Source organism: Pteropus vampyrus, unplaced genomic scaffold (assembly GCF_000151845.1).
Source record: "Pteropus vampyrus isolate Shadow unplaced genomic scaffold, Pvam_2.0 Scaffold170, whole genome shotgun sequence".
Lineage (NCBI taxonomy): Eukaryota > Metazoa > Chordata > Mammalia > Chiroptera > Pteropodidae > Pteropus > Pteropus vampyrus.
In genome coordinates, this window is record NW_011888951.1 from 586,435 (window position 1) to 600,670 (window position 14,236).

The 14,236-nt window shown below is 35.4% G+C and overlaps 1 protein-coding gene across 2 annotated transcripts in view; it reads right to left on the reverse strand.

Moving 5' to 3' along the window:
• Positions 1 to 14,236, reverse strand: part of PRKAA2 (protein kinase AMP-activated catalytic subunit alpha 2) — a 71,351-nt gene that overhangs the window by 28,641 nt on the left and 28,474 nt on the right. For both annotated transcript variants that reach the window (XM_023536804.1, XM_023536805.1), the window contains exon 2: positions 7,888 to 8,029. In XM_023536804.1, coding sequence (XP_023392572.1) covers positions 7,888 to 8,029 — 142 coding nt within the window. The remainder of the gene's footprint in view (positions 1 to 7,887; positions 8,030 to 14,236) is intronic.

Genomic DNA, 14,236 nt, shown 5'->3' on the forward strand with positions numbered 1-14,236 from the left:
CCTTGAGCTCTGGCCTATGGGAATTTCCACCTCAGAGCCTTTATATTTGCTGTTCCCTCTACTTGTAATTTTCTTCCTTCGGATATCTGCATGGCATATTCCCTCACCTCTACACTGTCTAATATACAATATAATTTACTAATAGAGGTTTATTATCTATCTCCTCACTGCCCCCCCCAAAAAAACACACAAATATAAGCTCCATAATAGCAGAGATTTTGTTGACCTTTTTTTGTTTGCTGATATATCCCCAATGCCTAAATGGTGCCATTGGTTGAATGTATGGATCAACAAGCTAACTTTCTAGCTTTATTTTCCTCCATTTCTTTACACATACTCTGTGCATCAGACAAACCAGACTGTGTGTGTTCCCAATACACCATAATCTTTACACTTTCATTTTTCTGCTCTTGCTTATCAACGACCTTGTTTAAATGTTACCTCTTTATACATGCTACAACTAATTATCTAACACCTACTATGGTGCTAGGTGCTAGGGAGATAAAGATGTTATTTGACATCTCCATTTGGATGTCTAAAGGGATTCTTAACATAGCTGAAACAGTACCCTTAATGTTCATAACCCAATGTGATTCTCCTCCACTCTTCCTATCTCAGGAAATGGTATTATTAACACCACTTAGTCACCCAGGCCAAAACCCAAAATCCTAGTTGCTCAGGGAAAAATTTTTAGAAAGGATTCCTTACTCTTTTTTCTCAGTAATTCTTTAGTTCTACTTCCAAAATACATATATTGAATCCATCAATTTTTCTCCATCTAGATCGGTGCTGTTGAATAAAACTTTCTACAATGACAGAAATGTTTTACCTTTCCTCTGTCCCATACAATAGCCATTAGCTACATGTGGCTATTAAGTATTTGAAATGTGGCTATTGTGACCAGAGAACTAAATTTTTAATTTTAATTAATTTAAATTTATGTCACATGTGGCTAGTGACTACCATATCGGACAGCACAAATCTAGACTATTACTTTAGTTAAAGCCTCCATAATCTCTCAGCTGGCCCATAACAATAGGTCTTTCTGGTCTTTTTGATTCTACTTCTGTCTCCATACTCATTCTACACCATGTCATTCCTCTAACTCTCCGAAAGATTCTCATTTAGAACAAAATCCAAACCTCCTAGCAAGGCCTTCAAGACTACGATAACTGGTCCATTTCTCCTCTACAATCTCATAAACCACCTCTCTTCCCCTCACTCCACTCCCGACATTACAAAAATCTTTTTCCTACAACACCTGAAATTTGTTTCACCCTTTTGGGGTTGCTGTTCTCCTTGCTTTGAGAACACTATACCCAGATCTTCAAATAGCTGGATCTTTATCATCCTTTAGGTCTCAGCTCAAACTTTACCTCCTCAGTGAGGCCTTCCCCAGAATCTAATCTAAATTAGCACTTCCTCTCTTCCTAGTCACAGAGTCTTTGATACCACCATGTTTCATTCTCCTCTTAGCACTTATCACAGCCTAAAATCATCTTATTCATTTGTTAACTTACTATCTAGATCTGCTAGATACTGCTAACACATAAACTCCAGAAGAGCAGAGACTTTGTCTATCTTTCACCATTGTATCCCCAATACCTAGAACAGTACCCATCAGAGTGTAGCTACTCAATAAAAATTCATTAACTAAAAGAAAATAGTTCCTGATCTTAAAGAATCCAGTCTTATAGAAAATAGTAATAAGAAAATGAACAGCTATGACATAATGTCAATGCCTTTGGAAAAGCTGAATGCTGGGTGCTATGGAAGCAGACAGGATGAAACCCTAACCCAGTCTTAAGGAATAAAGTAGGTTTTCTAAAGATTATTGTTTTTAAAAGCTGAGACCTAAATGACAAGTTAGAATTGGAAGCCTAGGGAAAGGGAGATGTGGGTAAAGTTTTCCAAGCACGGGTAACAGTTGAAGTACAATAAGCAAGAAAATATGGTAAGCAGAGAGAAATGGATGGATCCATGGGACACACTTAGGAAAAAGAGTTACAAACCTTAATGATTAATTATATCTAAGGGGTGACAAAAAAGGTATGATGCCCAAAAAAGGATGATGCCCAAGTTTTAGGCTTAGAAAATTACATGAATGCTACTTTCATTTAAAAAAAAAAAAAAAAAAAAGAGGGTAATAAAGGAGTAAGTTTGGGAGAGAAAGACAAGTTCAACTTAGTTTCAGATGGCTGTAACTTCAGAATGGAATCATCCAATAAACCAACTGATAAATGTGTTTAGAATTCAGAAAAAATAATGGCCCAGAAACATAGATTTGGAACTCTTTAGCACAGAAGTGACATATAACACCAAAAAAGGTTTACTAAGAAGATTACAATAGATGAGAATACTAAAATACATCAGTATTTAATGGCCAGGCAAATAGAGAGGCCCATGAAAGAAAATCTTAAGAAGAGGCAAGAACTAAAAAAAAAAACAAGACTGTAATGTCATAGAAACCTAAAGACTACAACAGTTCGAGGTGGTGGTGGTGAACAATGTCCCCCGGATGAATAAGATAAAAACTAAAAAAAAAAGCATACAGGCAAAAAGCATCTCTGCCAAATTAGGTGTTGATCTTTGGACCAATTAAAAGAGAGTTTCCCTAAGAACTAGGGGGAAAGAAAAACAAGGACAAAGATTAATTGAACAAATTCTCGTTCATGGGAAAGTTTGGAGTTTCCTTTCAATCTTGCTTACTATTCATAATTTTCTCCCAGTGGGTTTTTTTTGTTGTTTTTTTTTTCCCAATTTGAGTTAATAGAGAATTGTGCAATAAACAGCCTTCTTTCTTGGTATTTAGTTTTTAAACTTTCTTGCTAATTCTAGAGGCCCATTCTGTAACAAGGAAACTATTCTTGGCAGCTAGTCCAAGACTGTACAAAACAAACAAAACCACTGAAAGGATCAGGTCTCTCTCCCTGTTTAAATCACTAACACTAACAGGAGTTGTATCAATAAGCTTGTTCTTAAGAATACATGAGTGCTTTTTTTTAAAATTTATTTTGATCAACAATTTAAGAGGCAATGTAGCTGAATGGATTAAATAAGTTCAAGGCTGGAAGCCAGAAGCTTTGAAGATCAAATTTCCCTCTGCCAATTACTTTCTGACTAACCCTGCTAACATTCTATAACTCCTTCAACAAACAAAATAGCAAATAATTAAATAATTCTAAACCAGAATGAGATAGTCAAACCAAAATTAAACAATTATAAATAATTATAGAAATTGAGAAAAGAAAACACTGGTAGACATGACATCAAAAATAAATCCTCATGACAACTGCAACTTCTGACAAAATCTGATTTCTGTTTGTAAGAACAGCACAGGAGCTAGGACCCATACCCTAAATGTGCAAAATTCCCTTGGAGTCTTTCAGGGTTGGCATTCTAAGTGATGAAGCCAAAGAATAAGGTAAATATATAGAGATCGCTCTCTTCCCCACTCTCACTTTGGCATGTTATACTTTTAGTCTGGCTTCCCAGCTTTCTCTTCTTATAGGAAGTCACCACTCAGTAAGAAAGAGCAAAGATACTTAGTTTAGAAGTCACTCAATAACTAGAATAGTCATTACTAACACGGAGTCACAATCAAATATGAACTATTTCAGATAACTGAAAACTATTCAAAATCATGAAAAAGGACTGCAATCAGTTTGTAGGTTGCCAACTCCTGCTTTGGGTCAATAATGCACATCAAACACTAGGCATTACACCAGTGCAAACACATTTAATGCTCAAATAACACCATGAGGTATCCCCATTTTAAAGTTAAGGAAACAAATAATAGGAGAAGTGAGTCTCTAAGCTCACAGGTGTATTTTGATATTTATGATAACCTTAAAAATCCTGTATATTCATATTCTGGATCATCTAGAATGTAGGTCCTAGATGATAATCTTATAATCAAGGACTACCATGCAATTTCAGGGGCTTCATTTCTTGTTTATGTTTATGATCAAGTGAACTTCAAGTGAAGATCAAATGACACTAAAGCTTACTGTTAGAATGAAGCTTTCACACTAATGATTGAGAACTGAGTCATCACAGGTTACCCAATAGCCTGCCAAACCCAAAAAAGCCTTCTCTGAACAGTCAGTGACATATTCAGGCTGTTAGTGAGGTGCACTGAATGGGTACCATCAATGAACACATCAATTTGCAATAGTTCACTAGCAATAAATATACCAAGTGATAGTAAAGACTGCATGCATGTTCCAAATTCCAGCAATAACTGGATCAGCCACTCATTTAAGGGTTTCAAGAATGCTATTGCACTAGTTTCCTATTGCTGCCATATTTCAAACCTAGTTGCTTAAAACAACAAAAATGTATTTTCTTATAGTTTTATAGGCTATAGTTTTATAGTGTGGCACATGTCTCACTGGGCTAAAATCAAGGTGTCAGCAGGGCTGCACTGCATTCTGGAAGTTCAAGGGGGGAATCCATTTCTTTGTATTTTCCAACTTTTAGAGACCACCTACATTCCTTGGTTCACATCGCCCTTCCTTCATCTTCAAAGCCAGCAAAAGTCAGGTGAGTCCTTCTCACATCTTATCACTCTGACCTTGCTTCTACCCTGAAATCTCTTTCACTGACTTTTTGACTCCCTCTTCCATGGTTAAGGACCATGGTGATTACACTGGTCAAACCTAGATAACTGAGGAAAATCTATTTTTAAGATCAGCTAACTAGCAACCATAAATCCATCTATAACCTTAATTCTCCCTTGCCAGGTAATGTAACATATTCACAGGGTCTGAGGACTAGGACATCTTGGCGAAGGGGGCATTATTCACCCACCGCAGCTATTACGCTAGCCTTGTCATGAGGTATAAACAGGGTTATCTGTTTGTCCTCGTTAACAACAACATCCAAAGGCTGCTTACTAACAAGGTTCGGGCTAAATATAATTTCTGATTATAATGAACTAGCAAAGACTCAAAGATATTAACCCTGGTTTTTTTTAGAGTATAATTATATACTTTTTAGAGTATACTTACAGGCTTTCTCTGCAACAATATTATTTGAATCAAAATATATAATATTGGGCCTCCTTCTACTAGTTCTACTATTAAACTAACAGTGATTTGGTTTTTGCAAAACACCATTATTTGTCACGTTACACTACAGATACTACTTTGAATTTCATTGACTTGTCTTATTTGTATCTAAATTGTCAACTTATTTTGGTTTCATAACTGTGCCCAAGCTATATGCATACAGAGTTTATATTTAGTCCTTTGTTTCTGTATACTTAAGTAACAGCACAGTCACGTGCTGTTTAACACAAGGATACATTCTGAGAATGTCATTAGGCAATTTCGTCATTATGTGAACATCAGAGAGTAAACTTAAAGCAAACCTAGATGGCATAGCCTACAACACACCTAGGCTATATGGTATAGCCTATTGCTCCTAGGCTACAAACCTATAATAGCATGTTCCTGCATTGAATATTGTAGGCAAGCAATTATAACACAGTGATAACTAGTTGTGTATCTAAACTCAGAAAAGGTACAGTAAAAATATGATATAAAAGGTTTTTTTCAAATGGTACACCTATATAGGGTGCTTAACGTGAATGGAGCCTGCAGGACTGGAAGATGCTCTGGGTGTATCAGTAAATGAGTGGTGAGTGAAAATGAAGCCTTGTACATTACAGTTACTACTAAAGACTTTATAAACACTGTCCAGCAGGCTCTGCCCTTGCTCCCTTCCAACAGGGTCAGAAATAGAACATCGAAGCTGTCAATGCTGATCCAATGAACAGAAATGTGGGACACATTGACTGGAAATATCGAGGGAAAAACTTGGTGGGGTAAAGCATAGGTCACCATAATAACGACTGTTAAAAGGGAGTAAAAGGTGGCCTGGGTATCAGTAGGAATAAGAAACCAAGATCAAGAGAGAAAAGAGCATAGGGGATTGTCATGGCAATATGGTTTTGGCTATTGCATGATGGAACAATGGTCAAATTAAGAAACTTTATGGTATTCATAAAAATTTTAAAAAAGTAAAGAAAGAGAGAGTTTAACATGGAGAGGGTATAGAACTGAGAATTTAATATTTTGACTTTGGAAATTTGTTTTTGGTTCCATTGACCCTATCTAGCACAAAGGGCTCTCTTTGGCACTGGATTGATGGAATAAAACTTATCTTTTACATCGTTACAACCTGAACGTATTTCCAAAGTACAGGAACAGGCTGGTTCCACACTACCACTGAAAGCTTTTACTGAAGTGGCAGGGGCACTTAGTACTTGTTAAGGCAGCTCCGGTGGATGTGTCCTCAGTCCCGGGCAGTGGACTAGTACCAGTCCTGGCCTGTTAGAAACTGGGCTGCACAGCAGGAGATGAGTGGTGGGCAAGCAAGTGGAGATTCATCTGTTTTTGCAGCTGCTCCCCAGCACCAGCATCACTGCCTCAGCTCCACCGCAGATTATCAGGCATTAAATTCTCATAGGAACACCTGGTGCCAAAAAGGCTAGGGATCTTGGGTCCTCGACAAAATAATTTACAGCAAAATACTCTGAAGGCCATCAAGCTATATCTGGGAAGGATGTAGCACCCTCTGAATATGTGTCACTGGGAGACAGGTCTGTGGCTGACTGATTTGGGTATAATCGGTACACTCAAAATTGAGGTGCTGTGACTTAGAGGGAATTTATTGCCAAGCCCACAAAACTGCTACTATCAGAAAAAATATATATTCCTCCCGAACCACATATCTTTCCATTTCTTATAAGAAATTCAGCTCCATTATAATCTTATGAAACCTATGTTGTATATGCGATCCATCATTGACCAAAACGTTGTCATGCAGTGCATAACTATACATTAAGTCAAACCAAGTATCCACAAATTAATTTTTCCTTTAAAATGAATTTATATAACTCCCAGTTTTGAAAAAGACTAGAGGACTACAGTAGATATTAACAGCATAGAGTTTGTAATGAGATATGAACTCAACTACCAGCTCTGCAACTTACTAGCTATTTGAACTTGGACAAGCTGCTGATATTCTTTAGATATGCAATTTCCTTATCTATAAAATGAGGATAATAATACCTACCTTATAGGCTTATCATGAGGATGAAGTGAAATTGTATATGCAAAATGTTCAATATAGTTTCTAATCATTATCAGGTACTCATTAAGATTAATACTTACTTAATAAAACTCTAACCAAGCTTTAAGATAAAAAAAAAAAGACAATTTTCAGCGTTTGGCATATTACATTTCCTCAATAAAAATTAAACTGCAATGTCAATTGATTTAAAGGAATACTACTGCATACTTAACGTCTCAATTTTCTATGGGTCTAGTTGATTTTAAATTAACTTCCAATTTTATTAATTAGCTTATTTATTAATCTCTAATATTTACTTATTTTTTTAAGTTTATAATTTGTCTTATCCCTCCCAAAATCCATTTGCCTTCCTAGGAGTTTACTATCAGTAATTAAAGTAACAGTTGCAGTTTTGTAAGTAATATCATATGGTGGATAATCTTTAACAGTTACTTTCTATCTTTTCTAAAAAGAAAATACCCATATTGGTATGTTAATGAAAACTGAATAGAAAAAATTACAAAATGAATCTAGGAATATCAAAGTCCTAAATGAACTTTAAAATGAATACTAGAAATAAGAGTCACCTTTTAAGGCTGCACTCCTCAATTTCAAAACAATTAACTTTTAATGCTAAACCAAAAGTATGTAAAGAAGGACTGACAGAGGTTAAACAAATTAACACTTGTTGAATATAAATATGAAAAAGAATATTTTTATACAAGTTTAACTAAATATATATATTTCTAAATTCATAAATATTTCAAGACAGTTCTCCTTTGTATTATCAGGTACAAAAATACTTACAGTTTGATAATATGAGGATGACGAAAGAGTTTTAGATTTTGAATTTCCCGTTTTATTTTTCCAACAACATCTAAACTGCGAATCTTCTGTCTATTTAAGATTTTAACTGCCACTTTATGGCCTGTCAACTGATGTTCTCCAACTAAAGAAAAAAGGAAAAAAACTGCTGTCATAGCAACATAATCATGTATTCATGCTTCTTTACACTGTAACTCCCATTTTTTTTTACTTATATATACCACTTTTATATCATTTATTGTATAATAACTTGTTTTATCTCTGATAACTGAAGTTATCTCTTTTCACATCTGTCTCTTTTACTAGAGTATGCACTTCTTGAGGACAGAAACTGTATCTTAGTTTTCTCTGTATCCTCAGCACCTAGCACAGAAATGTTCACTAAATATCTGTGGAAAGGATTAGTGAATTCATATTCCTACATAAAAATATAATCAAATTTGGAACATCTTTTGGACAGAACAGAATTTGCTTTGTTTTATTTCTGGTTAATGCCAGTCATTATATAAGAGAAGAATATATGATTGCTATAATAAATTAAAAACTCATAACTAGTTTCATTACTATTACAATATAAAATTCACATGTAGCCCTTTTTTAGGCCTTTTCCATAAAGCCTCCCCCATCAGAAGAAATCCAATGTATGTTGTTTCTTCCCCTATTTAATGGATTCTCTACTCTTTTCAACACCCTCACAGTATGTTTATAAAGCTCACGTGTCATTTATCATTTTTAAGCTATTATAAATACTTGTGGTTTTAATAAGTCATATAACATGAGCTATTAGTTCATACCGTTCTTGAATGAAACAGTAAGTATTCATTTGAACCTCCCAAAAAGTACATAGCACAGTGATCTATATATACTAGACGCTAAATATACGTGTTAAATGAAACAATAGTCTTTCCCCTTTCATATGACACATTAATAGTACCACACTACTAGTGATATACTTAAGTACTGTTCAGATAAAAAACCCTCAATTGCGAAACAAAAGTTTTAGCCCCCATCTCCTATTTCCCTCGATTGCTATTCTAAGCTTTCGCCAATCTCCTCACAACACCTATTCAACCCTTAACCCTTTTGGCAGACAAATTCCCCTTCCATTTCTTTGGTAAAAAATGCAGTCATTAGGAATGATTTCCTATGTCTTCAAGGCTTAGGTATATCCACACCCTGCTTTTTCTCCAGTCTTAGAGATGTTTTGGCCCTCCTCCCATTCAAAGCCAGTCTTATCAACTTGTGCCCTGGAACCCACCTTTTCTACACTCTTATAGTTGACCTTTTTATTTTCTAACAGTTGCTTCTGCTCAGCCTATCAACACTCCATCCTTCCCCCAATTTACCCTATATTTTCCTCTAGTTTCCAACATCTAGCTCATCAAAATTTCTCAAAACGGTAGTCTATATTAGTCTTCTCTTTCTCCTTTATCACTATCCCTAAATTCACTGCCATCTGGCTTCTGCCTCCACTCCTCTACTAAAACCAAAGGATCACAAAAGACTCATTATCAAGCCATGTATACTTTTCTGTTCTCAGATTACTGTACACCTGACCCTTGAACAACATGGGTTTGAACTGCGTAAGTCCACTTATATGTGGGTTTTTTTTTTCAATAAATACTTCCTTATGATTTTAAGGACATTTTCTTTTCTCTGGCTACTTTATTGTAAGAATACAGTATATAATACATATAACATACAGAATGTGTTAAATGACTATGTTATTGGTAAGGCTTCATCAGTAGGCTATTGGTAGTTAAGTTTTGGGGGAGTCAAAAGTTATATGTGGATTTTCAACTTTGCAGGAGATCAGTACCCCTAACCCCCATGTTATCCAAGGGCCAACTATAACCTCTGTTGCACTGGACACACTGACCACTCTCACATTTTGGTGGCGCTGCTCACTCCTAGTTCTCCTACTAACACTCAGATGGTCTCCTTTATGGCCTCCACCTGTCTGTAAAGGTTAGTGTCCCAAGGTTTCTTACCTAGGCCCAAAGTTATCTCATTATCTTTCATAGTCTTAATTACCACCTATATGCCAATGATTCTGCCTACTTCTTCAAATTCATATATTTCAAGATGAGCATCCCACAACCACTTCAAATTCAGTATGTTCAAAACTAAACTCAGCATTCTCCTCCTCTTCCCCCGCCAAACCTGTGTCCTTTATTTCACTTGGTGGCACACTCCCTATATGCTAGAAACCAAGGAGTCAAATGACATTTTCTCCTAAGTATTTCTTGGAGTCAAATTATTTTGACAAATATGTTAATAACAATGAGTGGTGACAATGACCTTTATTGTTTATTATGTACTAAGCATTATTCTAAGTGTTAAATGTCCTGCTCACTCAACCCCACAACTCTTATAAAGTATTATTATCCTCCACTCTACAGATGAGAAACTTGAGGCACAGAGAAGTTAAACTACCCATCCAAGGTGCCACAGTAAGTAAGTAAGTAGCATAACATGTGATCTCAAACTGTCAGACTCCAGTTCAGAGGCAGAGAATGTAGAGAAAAGGGAACCCTCATACACTGTGAGAAAGTAAACTGGTACAGCCACTATGGAAAACAGTATGGCGGTTCCTCAAAAAATTAAAAACAGATCTAACATATGATCCAGCAATTCCACTCTGGAATCTATTGAAAGAAAATAAAAATAAGATATCAAAGAAATATCTGTACTCCCATATTTATTGCAGCATTATTCACAACAGCCAAGATATGAAAACTACCTAAAGGTCCATCAATGAATAAATAAAGATGTGGTATATACATATACAATGGACTATTATTCAGTCTTGAGAAAGGAAACCCTATTTGCGACAATATGGATGAACCTTGAGGGCATTCTACTAAGTAAAATAAGCCAGAGAAAGACAAGTATACATGTTATCATTTACATGTGGAATCTTAAGGAAAAAGAAAAGTCAAACGCATAGAAACAGAAAGTAGAAAAGTGGTTACTAGGGGCTATGGGGTGGGGAAAATAAAGAGAGGTTTGTAAAAGGGCATAAACTTTCAGCTATAAGATAAATAAGATCTAAGGATCTAATGTATACCATGGTGACTATAGTTGATAACACTGTATTATATAACTGAAATTTGCTAAGAGATTAGAACTAAAATATTCTCACCAAAAAAAAGAAAGAGTGTGTGTGTGTGTGTGTGTGTGTGTGTGTGTGTGTGTGTGTGTTACGATGGATGTGTTAATTACTTAGATGGGAGGAATTCTTTCACAATGTATAAGTATATCAAATCATCATGATATATACTTTAAATATCTTAGAATTTTGTAAATAATACATCATCGAGCTAAAAAATTTATTTAAATTTTTAAATGGTATTACTTTATCTATATCTGAGGAAATAGTGACTCATTTATCTTTATACTTGAAAGAAAATTTTCCCCATGAAACAATGGAAAAGAAATGGCATTATCCTTTGAAAGTTAAGCACCTGATAAGCTAAATGGATACATAAAGTCAGGAATCAAACGGGCTAAAAATGCTCCCTCATTTCACTGAACTATATTAACCTCTATTCTCTAATAACCTGTTAAGTGAGTTAGTACTTAGTTATAATAATACCAAATAGTTGTCTCATAATCACATGCCAGCTGAATGCTGAATGAATATTCCTAAAACTCTTGTAATATAAACAGATTTAAGATCAAGAATTTCTATGTGTATTACAGCCATAAACTTTTTTAGGGAAGTAACTGAAAGAAAAGGCTTGCATTCATCAAACTTTTATTCCTATTTATTTATGTAATCTAAAAACATTTACTGAGTACCTTCAACATGCCTGGACTGTATTGATCAAAGACACATGAAATGAGAGGTTTAACAGGCCTCTCATTTAGTGTGTTGTCAGGGGGTGGGGGGCAGGGGGGAGGCACCAGCAATAAAGCTACTAAAATAAGTTCTGTATGGTATTAAATCTATCTGAAAACTGTTAAGGACACCTTATCTGTAAAGGGAGAACACAGATGAGAACATTAAAAAACACCAAGGATGGACAAATTTGCCACAATTTATCACATATATATGTATCCAGATCAATACCTATTCTGACAGGAGCAATAAGGGACATTCATCCATGGAACAACTACTTAATGAATGCCTACTATGGTAAGCACTATACTAGGCACTTGGGATGTACCTTTCCCCTTAAGCCTGGAATCCCAAAGCCATCATCCTGTACCTTGAGGACAAGGTTAGGCAGGTGAGAACAACAGGAGAGAGAAGCCCATGCTTCTGACACCAACAGGATTGACAACAGTCTTAAGCAAAATACTACCTTATTTAGGCCACTCTTATTTTGAAGATTTCTACCATTTACAGATAAATGTAACATACTTTTAAGAATTCGCCCACAGTCACTGAGTTATGAAGTGTCAGAGTGAAGATTTAAAAATCCAGCAGTGTGCATTGTTCAATATTCAAAGAGCAGAAACTCAGCCATTTGTCAGGATTACGATAAGTTAACGCATTAACTAACAGGCTGAACTACATTGAGCCTAATTTCCCTTCCAACTCTAAGATTTTTCTAATTATATCCCCAAACATCATTCCACACAGAAGGGTATTTTAAGCCACTCTAGCTTCTTGATGATTTTAGTTGTAGTTTCTGGATACTTTCCAGCTCTGGCACATTCTTCTTCATAAACAAGATGCAGGACTTCATATAGCTATATTATGTGGTTGTAAATACATGATTGTTTTGCTTGAAGATAAAACTATAATTTTTCAAATTTCCAATAGTATTCCCTATGAAATCTAGCATTTTTTACAAGCACAGACCCTATAATTTTATAAAGTATAACTTGAAACACTTATCTTCCTATACATTATTCCTTAATTTACACACAATACTTCCTCATTCAATTTTTATATGATTTAGATTATTATTATAGCTAATAAAACAAAGAAAGGGAACAATTAAAAATATTATGTCTGGCCTGAGCTAAAACAAAACAAAGTTGTCAAAATGTCCTGCTGTAAAGTTTACAGACATACTGTATAATAATTTCAACTATGTCAAAGAAGGGAAAGCTTCAGCCCACAAAAAGAATGTTTAATTTCCTATGCTCCACAGGACCAGTAGCTGCTGCATGTGGTATTCCTTATGCCTATACAAAGTCCTTGACCTAGGTACAAAATTTGTAAGCTGAAATTGGCAGTTGAAAAGCTGTCTCATTGAAATATGGCATCCATAGTGCTATGCTATCAGGAAATTATTAGCCTATATAAGTAAAATCAGGTCTATCATCTTACTACTGAACATAACTAGAAGTTTCTTAAAAATTTCAGAGTGTACTTGGGATGGTATGACTTAAAATGTAGGTTACAAAAAATGTACACTAAATCCCTTAGGAGAGACTGCAAAGAGATGGGCATCATCCTTCAGAGTGGCTATAGGATTTAACTTGTAATCCAGATCTTTCTCAGAAGCATGCACAACTTCAGTAGAAGCTTCAGGTGATTTGCAGTGGGGGTTATTTAAGGATAGCTAATGATTCTGGGAAGGACACAAAGCTGGAAGGACAACTAGCAAGTGTATACCTATATGTATTCACACATGCTAAATATTTTATGTACATTTTCATTTTAACCCTATAACATCCCTGTGAGAAAGTTTTATAGATGAGGAAACTGAGGCTCAGAGAAATTAAAAATGACTAGTAATAGACAAAATCAGTATTTAAATCCAAGTCTGTCTGATTCTAATACCTAGGTTCTTAATGATTATATTATACTGCATCCTCTGGTTACCCAATGAAAGATTTTACACAAAGTCTAAAATAATACTATTAAATTAAAAGTCCTATAGAATCTAAATACCATATATAATAATGATTGGGGCTGGGGGGAAATAGGACACAAATTCCAAGTTGAGATGCTAGGGACATAGCTCTTCCAGTTATGGTGATATTTTTTGTTGCCCCAGTTAAAGGACTTCTGTTGTAGTTCTAACAATCTTAGGGTCAGACCTTAAAATTGGCCCTAGGTTTATGGAGTAGGGGGAAAAAGTTGGGGAGCAGGAATGAGAGAGGTGAGAAATGAGCATGGGTAAGTTTGCGCCCTGAGGGAAGGCATATTTATCAATACTCAGCCAGTTCCACAATCTTTTCTGTAGACTGCAGGATTAGAAACACTTCTCTTTGCACTGGTAATTGCTTTTGACCAGTGCCCATACATTATGAAATACTTCATTAGCAAGAAAGATTAGTCTTCTGTACACCCTCCAGTTGCAGGTTAGACAAGCTGATTGAAATGAAAAGCAAAGGGAAGATATAAGAATTTTTTATGATGGTGTTA